The 24240-nt window shown below is 56.2% G+C and overlaps 9 protein-coding genes across 9 annotated transcripts; 4 read left to right on the plus strand and 5 right to left on the minus strand.

The window, feature by feature from the left end:
* Positions 1-1135: 1135 nt before the first annotated feature.
* DL89DRAFT_264328 (uncharacterized protein) lies at positions 1136-3092 on the minus strand. The gene is made up of 5 exons (XM_040886202.1): positions 2687-3092; positions 2618-2649; positions 2432-2589; positions 1976-2337; positions 1136-1917 (listed from the first exon to the last, which is right to left on the minus strand). Exons 1-5 carry the CDS (start codon positions 2879-2881, stop codon positions 1198-1200), a joined length of 1467 nt encoding a protein of 488 aa, XP_040747680.1. The 5' UTR covers positions 2882-3092; the 3' UTR covers positions 1136-1197.
* Positions 3093-5437: 2345 nt separating this feature from the next.
* On the plus strand, positions 5438-6208 carry DL89DRAFT_264329 (uncharacterized protein). The gene has a single exon (XM_040886203.1). The coding sequence runs from the start codon at positions 5574-5576 to the stop codon at positions 6087-6089; it is 516 nt and encodes a 171-aa protein (XP_040747681.1). The 5' UTR covers positions 5438-5573; the 3' UTR covers positions 6090-6208.
* DL89DRAFT_300635 (uncharacterized protein) lies at positions 6194-8699 on the minus strand (the record flags this gene model as incomplete). The annotated part of the gene is made up of 6 exons (XM_040890825.1): positions 6194-6621; positions 6645-7036; positions 7074-7491; positions 7575-7964; positions 8044-8163; positions 8202-8699. The coding sequence occupies 6 exons, from the start codon at positions 8697-8699 to the stop codon at positions 6235-6237; spliced, it is 2205 nt and encodes a 734-aa protein (XP_040747682.1). The 3' UTR covers positions 6194-6234.
* An 843-nt stretch (positions 8700-9542) lies between these two features.
* On the plus strand, positions 9543-10087 carry DL89DRAFT_290025 (dUTP diphosphatase; the record flags this gene model as incomplete). Its single annotated transcript, XM_040890034.1, has 3 exons — positions 9543-9815; positions 9850-9873; positions 9914-10087. The coding sequence occupies 3 exons, from the start codon at positions 9543-9545 to the stop codon at positions 10085-10087; spliced, it is 471 nt and encodes a 156-aa protein (XP_040747683.1).
* Positions 10088-10241: 154 nt separating this feature from the next.
* Positions 10242-11998, minus strand: DL89DRAFT_273767 (calcineurin; the record flags this gene model as incomplete). Its single annotated transcript, XM_040889103.1, has 4 exons — positions 10242-10403; positions 10425-10637; positions 10717-11865; positions 11915-11998. 4 exons carry the CDS (start codon positions 11996-11998, stop codon positions 10242-10244), a joined length of 1608 nt encoding a protein of 535 aa, XP_040747684.1.
* An 897-nt stretch (positions 11999-12895) lies between these two features.
* On the plus strand, positions 12896-15000 carry DL89DRAFT_264332 (uncharacterized protein). The gene has a single exon (XM_040886204.1). The coding sequence runs from the start codon at positions 13346-13348 to the stop codon at positions 14978-14980; it is 1635 nt and encodes a 544-aa protein (XP_040747685.1). The 5' UTR covers positions 12896-13345; the 3' UTR covers positions 14981-15000.
* Positions 15001-15045: 45 nt separating this feature from the next.
* On the minus strand, positions 15046-18437 carry DL89DRAFT_264333 (uncharacterized protein). The gene has a single exon (XM_040886205.1). It carries the CDS (start codon positions 18428-18430, stop codon positions 15221-15223), a length of 3210 nt encoding a protein of 1069 aa, XP_040747686.1. The 5' UTR covers positions 18431-18437; the 3' UTR covers positions 15046-15220.
* A 1609-nt stretch (positions 18438-20046) lies between these two features.
* DL89DRAFT_16914 (uncharacterized protein) lies at positions 20047-20847 on the minus strand. Its single transcript, XM_040883766.1, has one exon. It carries the CDS (start codon positions 20671-20673, stop codon positions 20215-20217), a length of 459 nt encoding a protein of 152 aa, XP_040747687.1. The 5' UTR covers positions 20674-20847; the 3' UTR covers positions 20047-20214.
* Positions 20848-22236: 1389 nt separating this feature from the next.
* On the plus strand, positions 22237-24238 carry DL89DRAFT_280881 (calcineurin; the record flags this gene model as incomplete). Its single annotated transcript, XM_040889617.1, is given in 3 exon segments — positions 22237-23447; positions 23467-24193; positions 24219-24238. 3 exon segments carry the CDS (start codon positions 22590-22592, stop codon positions 24236-24238), a joined length of 1605 nt encoding a protein of 534 aa, XP_040747688.1. The 5' UTR covers positions 22237-22589.
* Positions 24239-24240: the final 2 nt, after the last annotated feature.

A 24240-nucleotide genomic window follows, 5' to 3' on the forward strand; every position in this document is an offset into this window, starting at 1 on the left:
ATACAAGCAGGGCATGCACCAGCCAGCAAGCACAGCAACCCGAGTGCACAAGCAAAAGGATATGAAAAGATGACAAAATGAAAAGAAACAGAGCAGAGGAGAAAACAAAAAGGAGAGCTGCCAGAACTGCGTAGCTGCCAGAAACATCATGTTATGTAGCGCAATTTTCCTGCCAAGAGGGAGTAGCACGTCCTGCTGGTATAGGAGCTTGCGCCTATTCTACAATTGGAAGCCTTAAGCAATTGTAAATGGCTCAATTTACGCCGGCTGAATTTCTGCGCCTACGTTTCTGTCGCACATTCTGCCCCCTTGCCCTATTTTGGCGGACTTTAAAATTACAATTGTAGCTGGCACGCTGGTATAGAGCTGATTTTCAGACGCTTGTACAATTGTGAGGAAGTGCATTCATCTGCTATGGCGAGCATCCCCAGTAGGCGGTACGGCGGGAAATCCCCATCTTGTGTTTGTATGACTGTTGCTGATTTGTGCTGCAACGCCCATTACCTCGAGAAGCGCACAGCTGTAGGTGCTACTGAGGCTCGCATATTGGCGTGCAACTGTCGACTGGTCCAGGAATCTGGGCTTTATTAGCTGACTGGCCGTTTTATTTGGTAAGCTTGTCCAGGGAAAGGCAGCGCAGATGAAGCCCACACTGGAGTATTGCGCAAAAAAAGCATCTCCGCCAGGTGTCAGCTGTTTCTAACAGCTTCTAAGGCATACCAGCCATGGGCTCTGCCAGGGAATGTCAGGTTAGAGGATTAATCTTCTACAGCTTGCTCTCTTAGCAGTCGCTACACATGTCGTTGCACCACAGCGAATGTAGCGCAATTGTGCTATTGTGGACAGATGGGATCCGTATACAATTCAGCAGCACATATTTACAATTGTGCAATTACAGGCAAGTGGCTACATTTCTACACATGGTGACATGCGGACATAGCAGCCAAAATAGAGAACATTGGGATAATAAGAACGCAAAAAGGCTGTATATTTTTACAATTGCACAATCTCGAGCGTGCCCACAGCTGCTATTCTGCAAAAAACTATTGTTTTTACACGCGGTACAAGAGCTAACTGCGCTCTTTGGAAATGAAAAGTCTACAACAGTGCTTGAAAATAAATAAATAAATAAATAATTAGGTGCTTACTTTTTTGGGCGCCGGCGAGACGCTGGGACTGTGCCGACGGTCAACTCTGCTACTTGCGCTGCTTTACCGAGTATTTTCGGAGGCTGATGGAGTTTGAGGCGTCAATGACTTCGATGTCTGGGATCGATGGGTGGATGCTAATCATGCTGTTGACGACGGTTCCAGTATGCCTTTGGGCCTGGCTGCTGGCGGAGCTGCGGTCTCTCGTCCGTATAGCGGGTGTAGGAGGAGCGGATGTGCCCACGCCTAGGTGGTGCTCAGTGGCTGGGTGCTGGCTGGAACTGCTGCCCCCATCTGGGTCGCCCAGCGCGGCCATGAAAGCGCTGCTGTCGAGCACACTTGGGTGGCTCACTGGTGGACCCATTCCTGCCAGCAGCTCATTGAGATTGCTCCATTGGGCCGGCTGTTGCTGCTGCTGCTGCTGCTGCAGCATTTGCCGGGGCGGCGATTGTGGTGGAAATGTGATTGTGTCTATGCCCGAGCCCATGCCCTCGCCATTGAAAGAGAACACCAGCGGCTGGCGAGATGAGGGTGCCGTGTTACTCTGTGAAGTCATTGGTGGGCTGCTGCTTGGCAAGCTTTTGCCTTCAGACACATAAGGGGATGGCTGCTCGGCTATGCTGGATCGGCGTCTCTTTCTCAAAGATTGGATTGCCGGGACTACAGTAACCGCATGGAAACGAGAGCCGCTGGCTGGTCCGCCAAGTCTGCTGCCTATCAGCGGTGATCGTGGCAGCGTCCCCATGTCCAGAGGATGCCCCAACAGCCTCTTTCTCGCGGATCCGGGTTTGCTTCTTATATGCCTTCAAGCTCTCCTTGTAGTCTACCATCTCTTGCTTGTACCGCTTTGTATCCTCGGCTGCTAGCTCCTTGTACTGAGCCTTGTCCTCCTCGGACATGTCTTTCCAGATCTTTCCCGCCGCACCAGATATATTTTTGGCTCGCATGCGATTTCCAGAGGCATTGGTTGACTTGTGATAGCTGCGGCGGAAGTAGAAGAACGAGTTGCGTGGTTTCTTGGGCTTCGGAACGTCATCCTCGATGACTGTAGATGCATGCATAAGATATGGGCTGGCAGCAGTCATTGAGGTCGATGCAGCCCCAGTCTCGTCCATAATGGTAACCACCGGAAGGTCGTCGCCATCGTGTGCGTATGTGTCATCGTCATGCGTTTCATCGTCCATTTGTGCTTGGATTGTACGCAGCATCATCGAAATGTAGCTCGCTGCCCTCATGTATTGGCCGCGACGATATGTCGAGCATTGCAAGCCGCCGCCGGCTACTCTGTTGCTGCTGTTGCTGCTGTTGCTGGCCATGGTAGTTGTCTACCTGGCGAGTCCTTGGACCGCTTACGCTGCATCGGGCCATCCATGATCGAACCTGGTTTTGCTCAATTGGACTCGTCATCCCTGGGTGTCGTGAGCTGGCAGGAGCATAGTGGCTTGCGACTCACCATCGGGGATGCAGACAGGTCAGATTCCCGATTGGCTGGGTATATGTCCTTCAGCGGAATCGTCTCTTGTGGGCGGGAGAAACACCACAGCAAGCACCCCACTGTTTGGAGGGATTGGAGTTGAGGCTGGAATTGTTATAACAAGCTTGTCGGACCTCACCATGTATATTTGGCGTTTGTATGTAGCGCCAGCCTGGTGTGGCGGTGGGTTTCGGCGGAAGTCCTGTTCCGATTGCGGAAACTCGACCGGAACCATCTGGGTGTACTGATGCGAGCTCATTAGCGTGTGATGTAAACGGAAACCCTGGTGCACAAATAATTATCTAATCGGTCTTGCTCCTAGATGGCGGTCCCCTTCTTTAGAATGGCCTGAAAATGCAGTAAATAGAGGTACGCGTTCAACCGCAATAGTAGTCCTGTTCGTTTTGGCGAATAGTGGCAATAAGCGAAAGAGGAGGATAAAGGTATCAGTAAGAATTGGAGGAGCGGAACAGAAAGGCAAGTGCGAACTGCTGGGTTAAAGAATGAATCTCGTGCGAAGAGCGAGGGGATAAGAAAAATCGGCACTGGCTACTTGCATAAAAAAGCGGCAATATAAGGCTTTAAGGGCTTTTTTGTTTTTCGGTTTAAACAGGATGAACAGAAAACAAGCTGGCCGCGGCGGCGGGAACATATGCGGGCCACACCACACATGTGGCCCATTCAGAGAAGGTTGAACAGGGTACCAGGAGAGGATGTGTTTTTGGATAGCCCTGTCAGCTGGGGATGGGCGGCTGCGTCAACAAGGAACAAACAATTCGATTGGCCTCAATAAAGGCAAACATAAAGAAAGGTCTGCCGGTCCAAACGGCCGCCCCTTTCTGCCGCTGTATCTGCCTCGCCTGTGCATTCTGTTCGACCCAAGGGCCTTTCCGCTAGACTGTGGCCTGTGTTCCTGCTCTAGCCAGACCGTGCATTAGTTCGGCTTCGCCTTCACAGTCCAGACAAACAGACCGGACATCAGCCAAGAAGGCAGAGGAGCTTCTACGAGGGATTTTCTGCCCGAACTGCATAGCCAATGTCACTGCAAATTAATATCCTGTTGCCTTCTGACAAGTGGACCCGCCATCGCAGTGATCACCGCACCGGTTGCCCAATTCGCACGGAACGCCCGCCTCTCTTTGAGCTGGCGAAGGCAGGGAGGCAAGGGAACGAGGCGCGAGGCAAATCGAGTACGGTAGTCTCATGACGCACCAGAGAAATCAATGGCAATCCCAGCCAGAACACCTTCCTGCCATCCCGGAGAGGAGCTGGCTGGACTGGTGACATGGCGGCACAGGCGGCAAGCGCGCAGCAGTCGATGCTTAATGGTCAATTCATTTCTCGGCACACATCCCCATGCACCAATTGGATGAACTTATCGAAGGGAATGCTGGGGAGCAACCAGAGCATCCAGCGCAGAGTAGGCGCACATGCCACATCAGGCTGGGCTGTTGCATGCTTAAATGTGCGTGGCCACGATGCCTCCTGTGCATATAAGGATGGCAGCAGGCACTTGAAAGCTGCATATATTTTGTTGTCAATTATCGAAGCCGGAAAGCAGCGGCTATTGCTTACCTGTCTTTTGTACAAGACAGATCATACAGAAATTGAAAGAAGCCCCCGGTTTCCGATTTCCTCGGCGTGTCATGATACCCATGCCCTTGGCTACACTGGGCAAATTATATGACTGCAGCATTCTCAGCACAGCCTATTGGACGACATAACTGACAGCCTTTGCCGCACGGGATGCGCCTGGATGCAATGTCTTACCTCCATGCGGCTGCCCAGGATGTACATCCATTGTCATGGTACCTTAGATGGGATGTGGTAGGCGTGCGGCAGGTGAAAAATATCCGAGGTCGCCCTGGCAATCTAGGGCTGCCAATTACACAGTAGGCAGGCTTTTATTTTGGCATATTCCCGCTTTCGAAAGCGCAGGATGTTCTGCACATGGGCAGCATATATAATGAAGTGTGGAAATGCTCCTCCGCAGCCCTCTACACCCAGTTTGTGCTTCAAAGGCTTTGAAGGAAATGAACTGCAGTGCAATGAAGCGGGCAATAAGATAGTGGGTGCGCTTTGACGGTTGCTGCCGAAGCGGCATGTTTTCTGCACCAAATGGGCGGATTTGCCATTGCTGAAAAGACGAAAATAAATTCAAAATGCATCAACTGTGCGACATGTTGCATGCTATTTACGCAATAGTAAAACGTGAGCTTGCCAGCCGCTCCCAAAGCAAGGATACAGTGCGAATGGAAGCGAGGCAAATGTGTGCTGTTTATCTCTGCTGCGAGGCCGAGCCCAAAGCACCCAGGCCATGCAAAGACAAACAATGGATTGGCGCCATTCTGCGAAAGAAGGGGCACATCCCTGCGCTGTGTTCCCGAGCAAGGAGGGGTCTTGTTCGTAGTCAATCCTGAACTATCAATAACCGCTGAACCCGCACAAGGAACGGTCGGGAAATAAGCGGACAGTACCTGGCAAACACCGAAGCTCTTCGGTGCAGCTCATTCTACTGCTTGCCTGGCCAAAATGGACCGAGATAGCATGAGCTCGGATCAGACAATGGCCAGAAAACCACATAATGTGTGAACGTAATCCTCGTGTCGGTGCACCCAGAATACACGCCAAGCGCGCCTCGCACACATCTTCAATCACACGTACTGCCGCCTGACCAGCAAGGTGAGGGCAGGCGACGGTGCGCCCGTGAATTGTGCGCGATATCAAGTGACCGAGCATCCCCATCCGCACTGCAGGAGCACCCCCACCTGGTAGCCAAAGCGTCTCGCCTCGTGTCTTTCCCGCCTTGGTTGCATGATCACAACCAAGCCTTCACTCTCTTCGCAACCTTCATATTCACTATTCTCGTCTTGTTCGGTTGGTATTCGCATTAGAAAATACTCCAGGTGGCATATTCCTAGCCAGAGAAACCACAAAGGCAACCATCCATTATGTTCCTCTATTCTATGCTCTGCAGGCTGCTGCTCTATGCCCTATTGTTGTGGCGCTGTTGCTGCATGCTGTGCAGTGCAGTGCAGACCCTGTATATCCCACTCAAAGGTGCTAGCGAGGTGGTTCCGGTCGTGATAAGCAGCACCACCACAGTCTACGGTGTAACAACAGTGACGGTGTACCCGGACAACCCAGCCTCAGTCCCACCCGAGAGTACCCAGTATAAAGCAACGCCACCAGGAACCGCTGTTGTTATATACAGTGTTAGTACGGTGTTCCTGACGACAATATACCAGACATCGTATTCCACATACCACACAACGCTGTACAACTCACCGAGCACGGGCAGCGGGGATGGCCACTATATCACCAGCACAAACTCGGTAGGGTTCCCGGTGGTTATTGTGACAACAAATGATGGTGTGCTATCAGCTAAGAGAAATGTTGGAGTATATAGTGCAGCATATGCTTGTGCAGCCTTAGTTGTATCATCATTGGCAATACTGCTGTCGTAGTATGATCCCCACATTGGAATAGGTGCATCGTATTGTTTGGACGCTTTGAGTAATACAACAACTCGTAGCGATGATAATATAGCAGCACATTCAACAAGTATTGAAAAGTGTAATTACATACAGACTGGAAGATGGATACATATGACTATTGGTTGGCACACTCTGTCGGCTTCTGCTTATTCAGGTGTGAGAATGTGAGTATTTCTTCAACATTAGTATCGCCGTTCTTGCGCGGCCGCTTAGTCGGGGGACTAGCTGGTGAAGGGTCTGATGATGTAGAATCCGACGAGGCTGTAGTGGTGACTTTGGCTGTACCACTGCAAAGTCCTACCGATTTGGCAGCGCTTGCTAGCGACTTGCAGCAAGAGCGCATGCCGCGGCCCGCCAGCGTGCGCATGTCTAAAAAGGATAGTGTTGGGCTCTCAGAAGATGTGGTATCGACTTGTGGATGTGGTAAGTGAGAGTCCAGTAAAATCGGATGGCCGATTCCCAAACATCTTGGGGCTCTGTGCACCCGCTGGTGAGCCACTGACTGAGCGTTTGCGATTCACAGACTCGACTAGGTTTGCGCGGTGTAGTATCGGCTGCATTGACTGCTGCAGTGCCAGAAACGTTATCCTGCTGGTGCTGGTGCTGCTGGTGCTGCCTACTGCTGTTCTCGCTGTTGATGACAAAAGCCAGGCTCATCGGGCCCGGCTTCCTAACTTCTTCGGTCGGTGCTTCAGACTTGCTGGTAGCCGGATTCCTGGTCGGCGTGCGCTTGCGCGGTGGCTGCGCCTTCTCTGGCATCTTGGGCTTCGAGTGTGGTGGTGCAATCTGCATGCTAGCCATCAGTGGTTCGTTGGGTATTGAGTCATGCGAGGGATTCTTTGCTTCCCTTGTCGAGCGCTTCAGCGTCTCAAACTGCGCCTTCAGCGCTGCTATATCAGCCCCAGGCACGACGCAGCCTATTTTCGGTATCAATAACCTCGCGCTCAAGCTCACGTGTGCGCTGTATTTCGTTTGCACGCAGCAAATGCGCAGTTCGCAGTTCGCGCAGTGCCTGGTCACGGTCACCTGCAACTCGCCTGAGTTTGGTGCGCAGTGTAGCTACCAGCACAGTGCCGTCGGCCGGTGTATCTGCCAAATCGTCAGCCTGCTGCTGCTGCTGCTGTGGCGATGCCATGTTGGCCCATGCCATGGCCTGGCGCTGACACTCGGCCTCGCCCAGGGCTGCCTCGAGCCGGCGCATGCGGGCCTCGGACGCTCCTGAGGCAGCGAGCTGGGAGAGTCGTGCAACCTGCTGCTTCATGCGAGACTGGGCGCCCAGGGTGCGCACGTAGGCGCGCTTCAGCTGCGAATGCTCCTTGTACAGCTCCTGCTGCTCAGCTACCGCCCGGTGGCGTTCCAGGATCGAGCTCACCTAGCAGGCTGGTTGTCGCTTTCTCTGTGCACGGCTGTAATGGATCGCTGATGGTGCTCTTGTCCAAGTTCAGAGAGCCGCACCTCGGCCTGCGCCAACGCATTGCACGCAGCCTGGTAAGACTCTTGCAAGTCCTGGATCTCCTCTTGCCCCGCTAGCCATTGCATACGTAGCGGCTGCCAGAATGTCTTCTCGGTCTCTTGTTGCTTGGCCAACTCTGAACGCAGCAAGCCGCACTCGCGCAGTGCTGCGTTATATTTATCCTCCATATCCGCAGCATGTTGCTCAGCTTGCAACCGGGCAGCGGCATCCGCTGCATGTTGGTCGGCGAGATGCTCTGCATAGTTCGCGTCCATTCTGCCTGCCTGGTATTCCTTCTGGTGGTCTTCAAAGCGCTTGGCCCATAGTGTACGCTGGGCTTCGAGCTCCTTTCGCAAATCAGCCCTGTCTTCCTCCAGCATATCAACGCTGTGCTGCAAGGGTCTCGGAGGCTGCTGAGGCCTCGGTTGCTCGCCGCATCATGGCTGCCTGACCCTGTTTCAGCGTGTATACTTGCGCAGCCAGCTCCTCGCGCTCAGCCAACAGCTCGTCAGTGCGTTCCCGAGCCAAATCCAGCTGTGCCTTCAGCGGCTTGACATGCGTCTTCACCCATTGCCTCTCGAGCTGCTGCTGCTGGACATCCCTGTGGATTACTCTGAGCTTGTTTCTACTGGATCATGTGAATCGTCTGTCTGCTGTGCCGCCATGCTGTGCTGCTGTCCGTGCAACTGACTAACATCCTGCGAACCACTGCCAGAAGCGGTCGATCCACCATTACTGGAAAGTTGTGGATCGTCAGTATTCGTCGGCTTTTGGCTGGCCAGCTTTGCTCGCATGGTTTCCAGCTCTGCCTGCAACCGGTCATAGTCGTCCTGCAGTTGCTGGTTTGCGTCCACCAGCTCCTGGCCAACGGTCGCTGCAAGAAACAGATTGCGCTCCTTTTCCTTCAGCAGCCCATACGCTTCCTTGAGCCGCTCCCGCAGCGCATCGGTACCTAGCTGCCGTATTGCCGGTGAGCTGAACGGTGACTGCGGGACACCGCCTGATGGCCGCGTGGGTGTGCTGTGCGTATCGGTCTGGTTGAGAACTTTCGAAATGGGCGTGTGCTTTTGCGAATTGCCGCTGGCGGGTGGCCGGGAGCGTCGTGTCGGTGTGTAAGGCTCTTCCATGCCTATTGCCTATAGACTCCGGTTTGTTGCTAGAGATAGGTTTCCGGCGCGCTTGCTCGTTAGGTGGCGGTAAATAGTGGCACAGAGTATTACAAATAATCCTGAGAATGAAGAAAGGAGGGGAAAAAGATGTGGGGATGCGCACTTTCCTATGGCCCTTCCCCTTCCCTCCTCTCAGCAGCACGAGTTGTCAGGTTAATACAAAAAGAGCAGAAAATGCCATGCGATTCACATCACCGTCCGGCCATGGGGACCACCAGGGCGACGGCCTGTTTGGCCTTCGTCCTCGACGACAAATGGCAGAGATGGTGTGGTCCGATCACCACAACAGCGCCCCATTCGCAAAACAGCACCTTGCTGGCAAATCTCACTGGTGAGCGCTGGTCGGCACTGTGGGACGGTGGCGGAGAATTATGCTGTTCGTCCTTATCTCGCTGCTTCTCGAGTTACAAAGACGGTGCTTTTCATCTGGCCGTTTTCAGCCCGGCGGAACTCAACGGAGGCTACATCTGCCAAGCACGGAAGCTCCGAGTGTCATGAGGAAACACAGATCTAGGAATCGCATAGCACTGATAGATCACCAGGTTTAATTGCGGTCTTCCTGATCTGCTGGCCACCCAATCATCAGCCGACGCTGTGCTTCTTGAAAAACGCGTGGAATTCTCCAAGCGCGTCTCCGCCAGCATGGGCTAATTGGCCAAGCACTGGTGCAGTGTAGCCGGAGCTGCTACGCGACTGGATATAAAAGGAGCGGTCTGATTCTGCCTCTTTCTCCTTTCTTGTCTTGCCTATCTCGAATAGTTTCTTCTCAGCCTTATTTTATCGCCAAACCTTTCACTCATTATGCCTGCAGTTAAGAAGATCTGTAAAGCTCTCACCAGCGTCCATGGCCTCCGTGTGTTCCGCAAGAGCGCCGATGCTCACCTCCCGACGCGCGGATCGCCGTATGCTGCGGGCTACGATCTGTACGCGTCTGTAGACACGCATATTCCGGCCAAGGGTGGGCGTGAAGCAGTAGAGACCGGCATCGTTGTTGCAATCCCCACTGATACATACGCGCGCATAGCACCTCGCTCCGGGCTGGCCTTCAAGCACGGTATTGACACGGGCGCCGGCGTTGTTGACGCAGGACTACCGTGGCACTATCAAGGTTATTCTGTTCAATCACGGCGAAGTGGACTTCGAGATCAAGAAGGGCGACCGGAATTGCGCAGCTGATTCTTGAGAAAATCAGCACGCCTGAGGTCTTCGAGGTGGCGGAGGAAGAGCTTGAGGAGACAGATCGGGGTGCTGGCGGATTTGGTTCTACTGGCGTTAGCCTTGAGAAGATTGCGGAAACCGCTGAGGCTGGGGTAGCCTCTGAGGCCACTGATACCACCAAGGTCTGAGATCAAACCTGTTGTACCTGCGACTGCCAAGGCAGTGTAAAGTCATTCAACCACGCGCTTCACCTATTTTAATGGACCTCTTCTGACCCTGTTTATAACATTTTCCTAACACCCGTTCACTAAATACACGAGATGTCGACGATTAAATACGCGTTTACATAGCTGTACATTCGAAAATATAGGGGTTTAGAACTGGATATGCCCCACGATCCTTGGCCATATTGCGCGTGTGTTGGTCTAAGTGTTCGCCCAGGGCCACTAATGGGCCATATTCCTTCTCTGCAGCCTCATATGCAGCCTGCTCGTCGGTGACTGCCTGCATTAGCGCATCGCCAACACGCTGTTCGGCCGATGCCTGCCTGCGCAGCGGCGGCAGCTTCTCGTTGTCGCGGTCGTAGCGCTTGGCTTCCTCAAACGACATCACCGCTTGCCGCAGTCCGCGTCCACCAGCCGACAGCTGGCCTGCCGGGAGCCGCTGCGTGCCCAGCAGCCCCTTGAGCTCGTTGATCGTCTCGGCTTCCGACCGGAGGACATGGAAGATCCGCGCCATCTTTGCCGACCGCCAGGATCTTCTTGCGGATTGCCGCGCGCCGCTGCTCGTGCTCCGTGCTCTGCGCCTCCGCCAGCACCTGCTGCAGGTCCGTCGCGCTCTCCTCCAGCTCGTCCTTGGTGCAGATGTCGAGAATCGCCAGCAGCATGTCCGTGACCTTCTCGCCGACAAACGGCAGCGACCACGTAAACACATCCATGAAGTTGGGCAGCCAGTACGGGTGCGCCGAGCTGTTGAACTGGCGGATGTTCATGACGTTGTTCTCGTACTTCAGCACCGCCGCCTTGTTGTTGTACACGTCGAGGTAGTTTGGCGCCGAGAACAGCGTGATGACCGCAGGGAACCCCGTGGTCTTGCTCTTGCGGTACATGCGGTATCCGGCGTCCTGCGCCTCGTGCGCGCGCACCAGCGACAGCAGGTTGTTGCGCTCTAGGAATGCACACACCGCCGCGTAGTTGAAAAAGTACGAGCAGCCGCGCGCAAAGTTGTGGATAAAGTAGCTCTTGTTCTTCTCGTGCCCAAAGTCCTCGACCGGGTCGGCCCACAGCAGGTCGCACATCAGCCCGTGCGTCGGCGGCTCGCGGAACCGGTCCAGCTGCCGCAGGTCGTCCAGCGTGTGCAGCTCGGGACTCAGCCCGCCGTGGATGCACAGGAACTGCTTGTTGACCACCGCCGCCAGCGGTAGCGCGCAGAACGACCCCAGCGCTGCCTCATACACCCGCTCCGAGTACTTGTGCGTGCACTCCAGCTTGAACGTAAAGTAGTCCGTCAGGTGCTGGCACTCGTGGTTGCCGCGCAGCATAAAGAACGACGCCGGGTGCCGGATCTTGAGCGAGTACAGGTACAGCAGGCACTCTATCGAAAAGTACCCGCGGTCGACGTAGTCCCCCAGGAACAGGTACTGCGTGGTCGCCGGGTCGCCGCCCACCTCAAACAGCTTCATCAGATCGTAGTACTGCCCATGCACGTCGCCGCAGATCGTCACCGGCGAGCTCAGGGTCAGCAGGGTTGGCTCGCTCTTGAGGATTGCAGTGGCCTCCTCCAGGATGGCCAGTGCGTCGGACTCGCGCAGCCGGCCTTCGCGGAAGAAGTGGTCCTTCAGGAAGTCGCAGTTGGGCTTGGTCTGGTCGCCGTTCTCAAACACATCCGAGTGTTCTGGGATGGCTGTTGCTGGCGGAGCCACCTCAGGCATCATGCGGTCGGTTGTTGCCACCTGCTGGCCCCTCGTCTGTCGTCTGCACGGTGAAGCCGACGCGCGGGATTGGTGACCCGATGACTGGCGGCGCGTCAGCCATGGTGGCATCGCCAGACTCATCGATGCTGTCGGTAATGGACTTGTTGGTAGGGCTGTCAATGTCCATTTCAAGGCGCCGTTCAAATGGTGGTAGGACTGTTGTTATGTTGTTGCACTGGAGGCTCCAGACTCAGTGTAGGAGGAGTTCAACAACTGCTACTGTCGGGCTACTTCAAAGGCGAGTGTGGTATGTATCGTGTAAACGCCAGGAGACCTCAGCAGGGAGCACAAAGATAGTCTATAGAAAGTGACAAGAAATACAGGGAGACAGAAAGAGAAACAAGGGAATCTCTTTTCTTTGCCAGTGGCGTCAGCAAAAAACCTTTCATGATTGACATGAGGGGGACACAGGTTGAGGACTGGGGGTCAGCCCAGATTTTCCACACAAGATCAGGGCAGCTGTCCCGCTTTTCTTCCTGCGAGAAGTGGGATCGCCGTGTGCGCCTTGGTTCCAACTCCTTCTAGCAGTCACTGCTGGCGCTTACCAATGCGCCTTCAGTCAAGAGTCAGCGAGAGAAGCCCCAGGATCGGCTTGCCATTCAGGATGCCAACACAAACGCATAAACCCTTTGGTCCTCCGAAAGGTAATCACCTGGTGTTGCACCACTAGCCCATTCTAGGACTCAGTTTCATATGTCGAGAAGAAGGGATCTCTAATTAGCTAATGGCAGGAGGGACCTATGCTGGGACCTGCACCCATCCCGCGTATCGGTAATTTCTGCTGACCCGGTTCCCCACCAGCTCCGCCAATGCACAGGCACAAACATCCTCAGCTGCCACATATAGAATCTCCTCTCCACTTTCATGCTCTGGAGATGTGAGATGCGTTGGCGGTGCACATCTCGGAGGATGCACATTAAATTGAGAGGCCACTCCCCATTCCCTTCCTCAATACAAGGCTCGCTGGCTTCTGCATCAGATTTCTCGCCGCTGGCATCCTATTCCCACCTCTAGAGTTGCCGCTAGAAAATCAACCCACTCCTCTTTGCTTTTGACACACCAATCTTTTCTCTGTTCTAGCCAGCCTACCCCACCAGCCTCCAGCCTTCAGCCCTCTGTTCTTTTTGCCCGCCGCCTTATTTGCCTACATTGCCCTGCCTGAGCGCTTGCTGACACTTCAGACATTAACCCTGCTGATAAGCGGCAATTGTCCTAACAAATAACCGAGCACCGGTGTGGGGCAAACCACCTTTTTGACGTTGAACAATCAGCCAACGAAAAAAAAAAAAAAGAGTAAAATCAACCGTTTTTCTCTCTTGCTCAGCTCTGTCGAGATACGGAGGAATATTTGTCCCTTTATCCAAACTCCCCCACCCATCCCTATTCCTCCTCCCCACCTGTATTTCAGCAAGCAAATAGCGGTCTATCATCTCGCTTCTCCACTTCTCGACCCTCTTCAGTTTATGTTTGTTAGATGTGTGGTTCAGCACTAGCCAGCCGCACCGAACAGCACGCCAACAGCGCTTCCCACAGATGGCAGTCTCAATTGCCCAGTGAGCTCGCGCTGCGGATCGCCCGGCAGCTCTGGTACAACAGCAGCGCATCAGACAGCACAAGGCGGCGAGTTGCGCTGGGCAGCAGCATCGGCAGCCAGTTCAAGCAGCTGGATGAGCGGCAGCGGTCGGTTATGAATACGTGCAAAGCCTGGCGTACGGCTCTTTTGGGCGAATTCAGCCGGTACGCGATCGGCGACTGCACGATTGACGCCGCACAGGCGCCGCACCCGTTCCTCAGCCAAGCCCACACACAGGAGCTGTGGCTGAGGTTCGATGGTGCCTTGTTGTTTGGCGAGTGGGCGACCACATGGACGCGCAGCGCGCTGGAGAACTCGGGGCAGTGCCACGTCGACACGCTGGTAATTGTTATAGTCGAGTCGCCAAACACGATCACCACTGCTGCCGAGGACCACAGGGCGATGACGCTGGCGCAGGCGATTCTCGGTACAGTACGTGCCAGACGGCTGTGGTTCCTGGGGCAAGCTAGCGTGGAATATGCCCCAGGTGTTTTGCACGTTGGAATTGGAGACAAGTTTGTGCGCTTGTACACGCACATGCGGAGCATAGACCCGCACATGCACCTGACAGCATTCGACCAGCGGCACCTGAGCCACGATAGCGCAGTGTGGCTGATCATAAAGAGCGCACAGACCCTCGAATATCTGCGTGTTGGATCTGTGCGGCCCAGCGAGCTGCAAAAGATCGTCAGCGGTGCCTCTGGCGAAATTGTGTTTCCGCGTATGCGCGAATGTCTACTGACGCTCAATGTTGACGACTCCAAGCTCAAGCAGTTTAACATCGCCCAGTCGCATTTCCCCGCTCTGGAGTTTCTGCACGTTGCTATCCCACCCAGCGATGTCTCGCCAGACCACGAGACAACGCTATCGATATTCGAGCACACGTTCCTGGCGGACCTGTTCTTCTTTGGGTCCATGACACAGCTGCGCGTGCTGAACTTCCCGCTTGCCTGGGACACGGTCGAGGTGCTCGGTACATCCACGTTGGCAAAGGCGCAGGAACTGGTGTTTCCTACAATCTGTATGGAGAACGAGCATGTTCTGGATAATGAGGAGTCGAACCAGATCATGCAGGCGTGCTTGGCTATTCGCGGCCTTCGCACATTCTGTATTGACAGCGCGTGTCCACAGCCTAGCCTGCAAATGGTCCCGCAGTGCAGCGATCTTGGAATGCTATGTGCGCCATCATATGCCTTCACCATCGACCAGATTTCGATGCTGCTGACGCACCTTCCGAATCTCTACTACTTCCAATGCGAGCTTGCCCTTGGCTGTCCTGGGCCAGTCATGCTGAGCAGTCCGCACGATGCCATGCTGTGGTTCATGCTGAATATCCCGTTCCATCCCCCGCAGATTCTGAGTGAGAGCATTTTTAGTATCATATCGCATTTGCCGCGGGTGCTGCAGGTTCGTTTGCCGTTCTCGCTGTGCAGGTCTCTGTGCGAAAAGATCGAGCGCGATGCCCGAGAATCGACATACCCATGGAGCCGGCGGATATATGAGAATGCATGTGTTGCTCCCAATAGCCCATCATAGCCTGCGTTTGTGAATACAAGACCATTTTTTTAGAAACATTGTGACGGACGGTAAAAAGGAAGAGTCTACGTCCTGTAACTGGAGGGGATGAAACAAGTATGACAAAGATAGATGTATACATGGGGAGAGGAGATGAGGATAGATAGATGTGTATCGTTTGATGGGGGGAGATATGGACACAGGGGGGAAGAGGTTGGAGGTTGGGGATTTGTGACAATATTTACACCACACAGTGATTTTTTAGTTGCCATCCGTGGACTCGGCAGCCTTGGACACGACAGTGGCCGGACTGGGCTCGCCAGCCATCTCCTCAGGCACCGACGGCAGGCTGTGGAAGTGCGCCGAAACACTGGATGCCGACAGATCAGACTTGTTGTCGCCCATTAGATTGGGGGTCAGCAGCGGCGTGGCACTGGGCGTGCTGAACGCAGTCGACAGGGGCGTGCTGGCAGCAATGGCCAGCAGCAGCTCGTGCGAGAACCCATCACACACGGCCGCACTCGCCGGCACACTATCGACGCCCACGGCGGAGGTCTGCTCGGCCAGCGAGATGTTCAGCCCCATGGTTACGGCCGACTGGCCGCTGGTGTCGTTATTGCTGGCGCTGGTCGAGCTACGCCTGCGGTGGGTCTTCTGGTGCTTGTTGGGGAACTCGTCGGGATGGGCGTCCTCGTACTCGCGCATCTGCCTCGTGAACCGCTCCTTGTCCACGTCGGCCAGCTTTTGGTACGGCGCCTTCTCGGCATCACTCATCAGCTTCCACTTGGCCGACATGTCCTTGATGAACTCGCGGTTATGCACCTCGACATTGGTCGGCGTGCCGTCGGCGTTGTACATCAGCGCACGCCTTCTGTCGTTGACAAAGTAGATGAACGAGTTGCGGAACCGCTTGATTGATGACGGCAGGTTTGTCATTGGCTGTCCGTCGCTCGAGCTCTTGCGCTTCGTGCCCACCTGCGTGTGGATCAGCGGACCATTGGCGCTGGCTGCTGGCTCGGCTGGTTCATTGGGCGTGGTTGACGTGCCCGTCAAATCAAAGCACGACGCGTCAAAGTCCATTGCCTGCGGAGACACCTCGTGCGACGCTGGCTGCTGCATGTGCATCATCTGGTATGCCTGCAGCGTAAGCGCCGTCTTGCCCAGCTCCACTGGGTCAAACGCCGCCAGCGGGTTGGTCACTAGTCCAGTGAATCGGGGGGTCGTCTGCCCGCTGCCAAGCGAGTGGCTCGTGGGTACCAGCGTCGCACTGGTCGGGGCTGGCGCTGTTATCATGGCGGCAAGCGCTGGGGCGGACTCGGCTGCGCGTGGCAGGATGGCTGGCTGCGGTGGCAGCTGGATGTGCTCAGGACGCGCAGCAATGCGAGGCGGAACTGCCGCCGCCGGCTTCTGAGGCTCCAGGGGCAGTGCCGTGGCCTTGGCCTCCACAGAGACGCTGGCCGGCACTACCTTCGGTTTGGGCGCAATCGAAGCAGGCGCAACTGAGCTGAGCGCAACGGCCGGGCCCAGCGACCCCTCGTGCTTGGAAGCCTTGGCAGCTTTGGCAGCTGCAGAGCTGGCGGCATTTGTGTATGTGGTCGGGGTGCTCTGCGGCAGTGGGCCGTACTTTTTGACATCGGCCTCGTACCGCAGCTTGTCCTCATCGGCCATGCGCACGTACGGGATCTTCTCCTCGTCGGTCATCTGGTTCCACACCTTGCTCATTTCCTGGATGAACTCGCGGTTCTGGATCTTGGTATCCTCGGGATGGTCGCGCCGCCACTGCGCACGCCGGTCGTTGGCGAAGAAGATAAACGAGTTGCGGAACCGCTTATACGGCGCCTGCTTCTTCTTGGGTCTGGGCTGCTGCGCACTCGCCTGCTTGGCAGCGGCGGCGGCGGCTGCCTTATTGGCGGCATCCCGGGCTTCCTTGTCGGACGCGTGCTCGTCCTCGTCCTCCTCGAACTCCTCTTCAATGTCGTCGAGGTTCAGGGCGTCGCTTCCGGGTGCGAACGCCGGCATCAGCTGCTGCGGTGCCACCAGGGTAGCTGGCTGGATCATGCTGCTCATACTCAGCATCGAGCCCGAGTGCAGCGCGGTCGGCGTCATTTGGCCCGACAGCGTTCCGTCAAACTGTCCGCCAAATGGCGTGGCAATGGCTGACAGATTGGGCGGCGAGGTCTGTGCCATCAGCTGTTGCTGTACTAGCGACGGGTCGCCAACAGACGCCTGCTGCTGTTGCTGCTGCAGTGGCATGAGCCCGAAGGTGAGCAGACTCGCCTGCTGTGGGGTGACTGGCACCGTGTGTGGTATCAGTGCAGCAGTGGGCTGCGTCTGCACCTGTGCGAGCGCCTGGGCCTGCTGCAAATGCTGTAGCTGCTGCAACTGGGCCTGAAGCTGCAGCTGTTGTTGCTGTTGCTGTTGCTGTTGCTGCTGTGCCAAGGCTAGTGCCGCGTTGTTCAGCTGCATTGCCGCATTAACTTCGGTTGGGTGCTCTGGGATCGTCTCATGCATGGGCAGCGATGTTGCCAGCGTCGGGTCAGCTGCCATCAGTCGCAGGTTGGCTGCATCAAGCGACAGGTGTCGGATGTGGCCCGAATGCTGCTGCTGTTGCGGGTGCTGTGCCTGGAACGGCAGCTGGCCAAACGACGTTGGCGTGCCCGGCACGATGGTCGCGGGTGCCGTGGCCAAAGTAACCGGGGTCTCAAGTGGCAGCATCGGGTGCTGCATGGGTGCCGGGAACGTGCTGCTGAGCTGACGACGGTGGCCTGGAGGCATGGCATTTCCGGAGCCCGGCAGGGGTGTGGCAAACGGCGACGGGACCCCGCTCTGAAGGGCGCTGATGGCAGCGCTGACCGATGATGTTGCCTGCAGCTGCTGCAGCTGGTGCAGCTGGGTCATGGACTGGGATAGCTTAAGTTGCGCGTTCTGCTTGTCAATTGTCTGCTGCTCCTGGAGCTGTGCCTGGAGCTGTGCTTGCTGGAGCTGCATCACCATGGATGTGGCAGTGGCAGTATTGTTGGGCTGTTCATTCGGGTACATGGCGACCATGCCGTCGACAACCGAAATGGACCGGGTATGCGAGTGACGTGGCTGCGAAGTCTGTGATGCAACTGCAGCGGCAGTGGCCGCGGCAACCGCTGCCTCTGCACTGGCCATGGTTTGCTGCTGTTGTTGCGGTTGCTGCTGCGGCTGTATCGGCGCTGCCGACTGGGCTGTCCCTGGGTTATTGATGGCCACAGCGATCGCCGCCTGCTGAGCCAAAAGATTGTCCGCCGCATGCTGCTGGAGCTGAGCCGTGATTCTGCCTGTGGACGAGGATCCAGCCAGCGTGTGCGGTGCGCTAATCCCGAGCCCGTCGGCTGAACCAGCTGCTGCGACAACCGCTGCGTACGCTGCAGCCATAGCCACATCGTCGCTGTTGCCGACGGTCGAGGTCGCAGTCGGAGGCAGGCCGGCCAGCGGAGATGCCATCGACGGCGCCGCAGTAACCGCAGCGGCGGGATGCAGCAGCGTGGCAGCGATGGCGGGCTGGACCGAGAGCGCCGCGGCTTGCTGCTGCGAGCTAATCAGCGGAGCCGTCATCTGAGTAGACGGCTGGGTTGTTTGTGAAAACGCTGGGGCTTGTGTTTGTGTCATGGTTTGCTGCATTTGGAGAGTAGAAGAAGGTGAGGCGTGCGCAGGCTCTGTCGACGGCGCGCCAGCGGATAAAAGCGTCGCAGGCTGCTCGTTCGAAACATGCGGCGAACCCGCGGCCGGTGTATTCAGCGCTGCCGCCTGCATGCGCTCGATGAGCTCTGACTTTGGCGTGGTTCCGCTGGCTTCCTGAAGTGTCTGTGAAGCGTCCTGCAGCGAGGCATTCTTTGCCCCCGACGCTGCTGCTGGGGCGTGGTCATCTGAGTCCGCTCCTGCTGCGTGCTGTGCAGCCAGCGATGCAGCCGGCCCATTCTGCTCGGCGTCAATGCTCTCGCCGGATATCATTGGGCTTGTGCTGTGGACGAGGGGAGAGGGGGAAGGCGTGGTTGTCTAATTTTTATTTCCGGAATGGGGGAGCCGACGCGGGTCTCTGCTGGTCGTCTGCGGGATAAAAGCCGGTTTTCTGCCCTATCTTTGGAGATGCAAGTTGTGCGTCAGCGCAGGCAAACGGAATGGGGGAGGGGAGTGGAAATAAGAAAGGGATGGAACAGAAGGCAGGATACACAAGGGACGAACAGAGAATAAAGGAGACAAAGGAGGGGGAAGCGGTCTTTGCGCAGACTGCTGAAGGAGCTGCCCAGAGGATCAGTAAGATAAAAGGGGAAATGGACTGGCAGCTTGTGAGCGTGGGCGCCTGCCGGCTGTTCAATGAACGATGCGAAGAATGCGCTCACGCTGCACCGGCTAAAGCGGACAGCTGTTGTATGGCCGGGCCCAGTCTCCTTTTGTGGCCTGCTGTGAACTGTCTATAACAATCGAACAGCATACAGGATTTAGAGCTTTTTTGAAACGAGATGTGCAGGATCCACACACATAAATCCAAACAAGACTTCTTAATCCTTGGCAGGCAGTACGCAATAGGCGACCAGGCGACCAGGCGACCCCGGCACAAAAGCGCAGCTCGTTTCGTGGGCTTCCAAGAGCCCAAGTGGTTTTAATATCCTGGCTGCCGATGGCACAAACTGTGCCTCCCGACAAAGGCCATGCCTCCCGATTGTTCCCAGACCTGCACTGACAAAACAGCACGGGATGCATGGGCTTCCAGCGACAGCCTGCACACAAAGCTCGAGAGCGCCTCCCGCGCCGCTCTCTGGCCCTCCCCCAAAAATATAGCCTGAGGTTGCAATAAAACCTCGTGGCCACTCACCGCCCCTCTTGTCCAAGCACATGCCGGCACAATTGCCGGCGGTTGTGCGAATAGTAGTCGCTGAAGGGCAGTCCAGCATGTGGCAAACCGGCGACACTTCATCAGGCGTAGAAAAAAAAGCAAGGCAGGGAGGGGAAGCAGGTGGGGGTGGGTGCAATGGATCATGCTAGACAGGGCAAGGTAGCCTTTTGCAGGGCCTAGCGGGTCCCTCTATTTGGAAGGACACCCGGATCGGGCGCACAAAACCTGCTGGCCACGTATGCTGCTGAACCAAACCGAGCCAGGACCGCCAGATAAAGGGATCCGGCTCCCGGGAACAGAGCACCGCAGGTCCAAAATAGGGTTTCGGTAAATAGGAGGAAAAGCACAGGTGCGGAACATACCTTCTGCTGGATTGGTTCTTTGCGATAGTCCGCTACCGAATAGACACTGATTGATCAGTCCCGGGCGTATAAATGGTTCTGCGGGCGGCTGCTGTCTCCGAAGGCGCAGGCGGTGCAAGGGATCGGGGAGGGAGGCCAGGTAGAAACTGTACGCGGTCAGAAGCACGTGGCACAGTTCGGTTCTCAGAACACGTAATTAATAGGCAGTTGCGAATCGATGAGAAAAGTCGGTCGTAACTGGAAGGCAGGAGGAGATGAAAAGATAGAAACGGAGCGAGCCTAAGAAATGAAATGAACCGAAGGCTGCACCCTGCGGTTTCCACGGAGAGGGTAGTAGCTGCGGTGTCTGGGAAGGACGCTTTGCTGCGTAAATACTGCAGGACTCTGGTAGGCGAGGCGGGCTGCGAAAAACAAAATCGAATACAAGTCTTGAAAAATATAGCTGGTGTGCGTAGGAGTGGCAGGAGAAATAAAGACGAGAGAGGGGGCATCAGAGGTGGGAGGCAGGAGCGCTGGGCGAGATATAAAAAGACTTGGCCAGCAGCCCAAAGGCGGGCTCCCAAGAGGGCTGGCCGGGCCAAGCCAGTGGACTCCCCTCTCGGTGGTGAATTTCCTCAAGACCTAAGAGTACAAAAAAGCGGCACCCTCTGAGTAGCGAATATCCGTCCAATCACCGCCTGGCTCCTGCTGGCCAGTCTTTTTTCGCGCCCAAAGTCCACCAGCCGCCGGCAATAATATTTTTCGGCTCTGCGAGCCGAGCCAACTCGGTGGAAGGGCCAAGAACCCGTTTCCTTTTTCGCCACAATGAGGAGGGGCGGCTCGCCTGTGCTGATTGTCGGAGGAGCGAGCGGCTCGGTGGCCGACTTGGAGCGGAGAGGGGCCGTCTGAATGCATGTGTCGAGCCCGCCTGATGACTGCCGATATGAGTACGTGCCGTGGCCAGATTTTGTTCCTGAACATGCCTGACGTTTCCCTAGTGGCCAGCCGGCAGCGCACTGCGTCGTTGGCCGCATGGGTGTGGTACGTCAAATCAGCGGGCCATCAAAAGACAACAAACCGAGATCGCCGTGCCCCACCTGTGCCAAACAAACACCCACCCTGCCGAGTTATTTCTTGTTTCACACAACACCCCGCATCGCATCATAGATTGTGTGGGTGACATCTCCGTGTTCAGTCGTAGCGTGCACTCTAACAATTGCGCAAACACTGTGCCAGCCGCGCGCCTTTTGTTGGCCACTCGCGCTCTCTCTGCACGAATAATGCTTAGAGCTGCGGCACGACATGGACATCGCTCTCAGCATTCCCTCTTCCTTTTTTGCTCCTATGCACACGGGAACACCCGATGCAATGATTTTGCTTCTTCACCCACAGATGCAGGTTCAGATGTTGGTTTGCCACGTCGACGTCAGCACCACCACCAGCTGGCCCTGACTAAGAATAGAACACATCCGCATACTGACATTTATCTACCGCCCTCTCCCCTCACCTGCGTTTGGCCAGCCCCAACCATCACTGCCAAGCACCAAATGTATCCCCCTCTCGAACCACTGCGCCCGAGAAATCATGCGCCGTTTATTCGAACATGCATCCGGATCTCCCTTGTCGCCTGAGAACAATCGAGACAGCGTGCATCGTCGTCGCGCCAGGGCACTGATAACAAGCGAGACACCGAAATGGTCCGCCTGCTCGGGCGATCGACGTTAGAACGGCACGCAGGCTGCATATTTGGGGGCCGAGCGAGCCGAGAAGGGCGACCCAGTCCTCCTGGTTCTTGTTCTTTCTACGTCGGCCGAATCCTGCATCTTTGAACATGGAGATCCGACGATTAAGTGATCGCACCTATGCATGCTATACAGATCGATGTGTGTCTCTCGACATGTGTGAACGCATCATGGCGGCTTTCTGAACCCCAAACAATGTTGACGTCAAGTGCGGGATTGGAATACCTATATGCCGTACCACAAGTAATTTAAAGACCGCGCTAGGCACACCCGCTTAAAGATCCACGGAGCTGCTGATCCAGATCTGTGGAACGGCCATGCATGCTGCCCCCAGTCTGATGTCTGTAGTGTCAGGCAGTGGTGATGGGGGGGGAACAGATACCGACAACGTACGTTTCTCACCCCCTCCCTCGCCCCCAGGTTCAATAAGCGCAGGCTTTCACGCAAACTGAAACCCTCTCCCCCACCAGCCCATGGAACATTCTGTGCGCAAACACTGATTTCCTTCCAGCACTACTCTTCTTTCGCCTCCAGCCAATATTAATTTCCTTACTATCCAAGTCTCTAGATGCGACTAGGACCAGCGGTAATGGAAATCGACACAGATAGTAGTAGCTCAAGCAGCAGAAAGGCCGACCAAGACCAGAATTCTGCTGGCTACAGGAGCGATCGATGAAGTCTAGGCGATGCCACCATGGCTGACGCGCCGCCAGTCATCGGGTCACCAATCCCGCGCGTCGGCTTCACCGTGCAGACGACAGACGAGGGCCAGCAGGTGGCGAACAACCGACCGCATGATGCCTGAGGTGGCTCCGCCAGCAACAGCCATCCCAGAACACTCGGATGTGTTTGAGAACGGCGACCAGACCAAGCCCAACTGCGACTTCCTGAAGGACCACTTCTTCCGCGAAGGCCGGCTGCGCGAGTCCGACGCACTGGCCATCCTGGAGGAGGCCACTGCAATCCTCAAGAGCGAGCCAACCCTGCTGACCCTGAGCTCGCCGGTGACGATCTGCGGCGACGTGCATGGGCAGTACTACGATCTGATGAAGCTGTTTGAGGTGGGCGGCGACCCGGCGACCACGCAGTACCTGTTCCTGGGGGACTACGTCGACCGCGGGTACTTTTCGATAGAGTGCCTGCTGTACCTGTACTCGCTCAAGATCCGGCACCCGGCGTCGTTCTTTATGCTGCGCGGCAACCACGAGTGCCAGCACCTGACGGACTACTTTACGTTCAAGCTGGAGTGCACGCACAAGTACTCGGAGCGGGTGTATGAGGCAGCGCTGGGGTCGTTCTGCGCGCTGCCGCTGGCGGCGGTGGTCAACAAGCAGTTCCTGTGCATCCACGGCGGGCTGAGTCCCGAGCTGCACACGCTGGACGACCTGCGGCAGCTGGACCGGTTCCGCGAGCCGCCGACGCACGGGCTGATGTGCGACCTGCTGTGGGCCGACCCGGTCGAGGACTTTGGGCACGAGAAGAACAAGAGCTACTTTATCCACAACTTTGCGCGCGGCTGCTCGTACTTTTTCAACTACGCGGCGGTGTGTGCGTTCCTAGGAGCGCAACAACCTGCTGTCGCTGGTGCGCGCGCACGAGGCGCAGGACGCCGGATACCGCATGTACCGCAAGAGCAAGACCACGGGGTTCCCTGCGGTCATCACGCTGTTCTCGGCGCCAAACTACCTCGACGTGTACAACAACAAGGCGGCGGTGCTGAAGTACGAGAACAACGTCATGAACATCCGCCAGTTCAACAGCTCGGCGCACCCGTACTGGCTGCCCAACTTCATGGATGTGTTTACGTGGTCGCTGCCGTTTGTCGGCGAGAAGGTCACGGACATGCTGCTGGCGATTCTCGACATCTGCACCAAGGACGAGCTGGAGGAGAGCGCGACGGACCTGCAGCAGGTGCTGGCGGAGGCGCAGAGCACGGAGCACGAGCAGCGGCGCGCGGCAATCCGCAAGAAGATCCTGGCGGTGGGCAAAATGGCGCGGATCTTCCACGTCCTCCGGTCGGAAGCCGAGACGATCAACGAGCTCAAGGGGCTGCTGGGCACGCAGCGGCTCCCGGCAGGCCAGCTGTCGGCTGGCGGCCGCGGACTGCGGCAGGCGGTGATGTCGTTTGAGGAAGCCAAGCGCTACGACCGCGACAACGAGAAGCTGCCGCCGCTGCGCAGGCAGGCATCGGCCGAACAGCGTGTTGGCGATGCGCTAATGCAGGCTGTCACCGACGAGCAGGCTGCATATGAGGCTGCAGAGAAGGAATATGGCCCATTAGTGGCCCTGGGTGAGAACCTTGATAACCATGTTAGGAAGATGGAGATGGGCATAGAC

Source organism: Linderina pennispora, assembly GCF_002104995.1.
Source record: "Linderina pennispora strain ATCC 12442 chromosome Unknown DL89scaffold_1, whole genome shotgun sequence".
NCBI lineage: Eukaryota > Fungi > Kickxellomycota > Kickxellomycetes > Kickxellales > Kickxellaceae > Linderina > Linderina pennispora.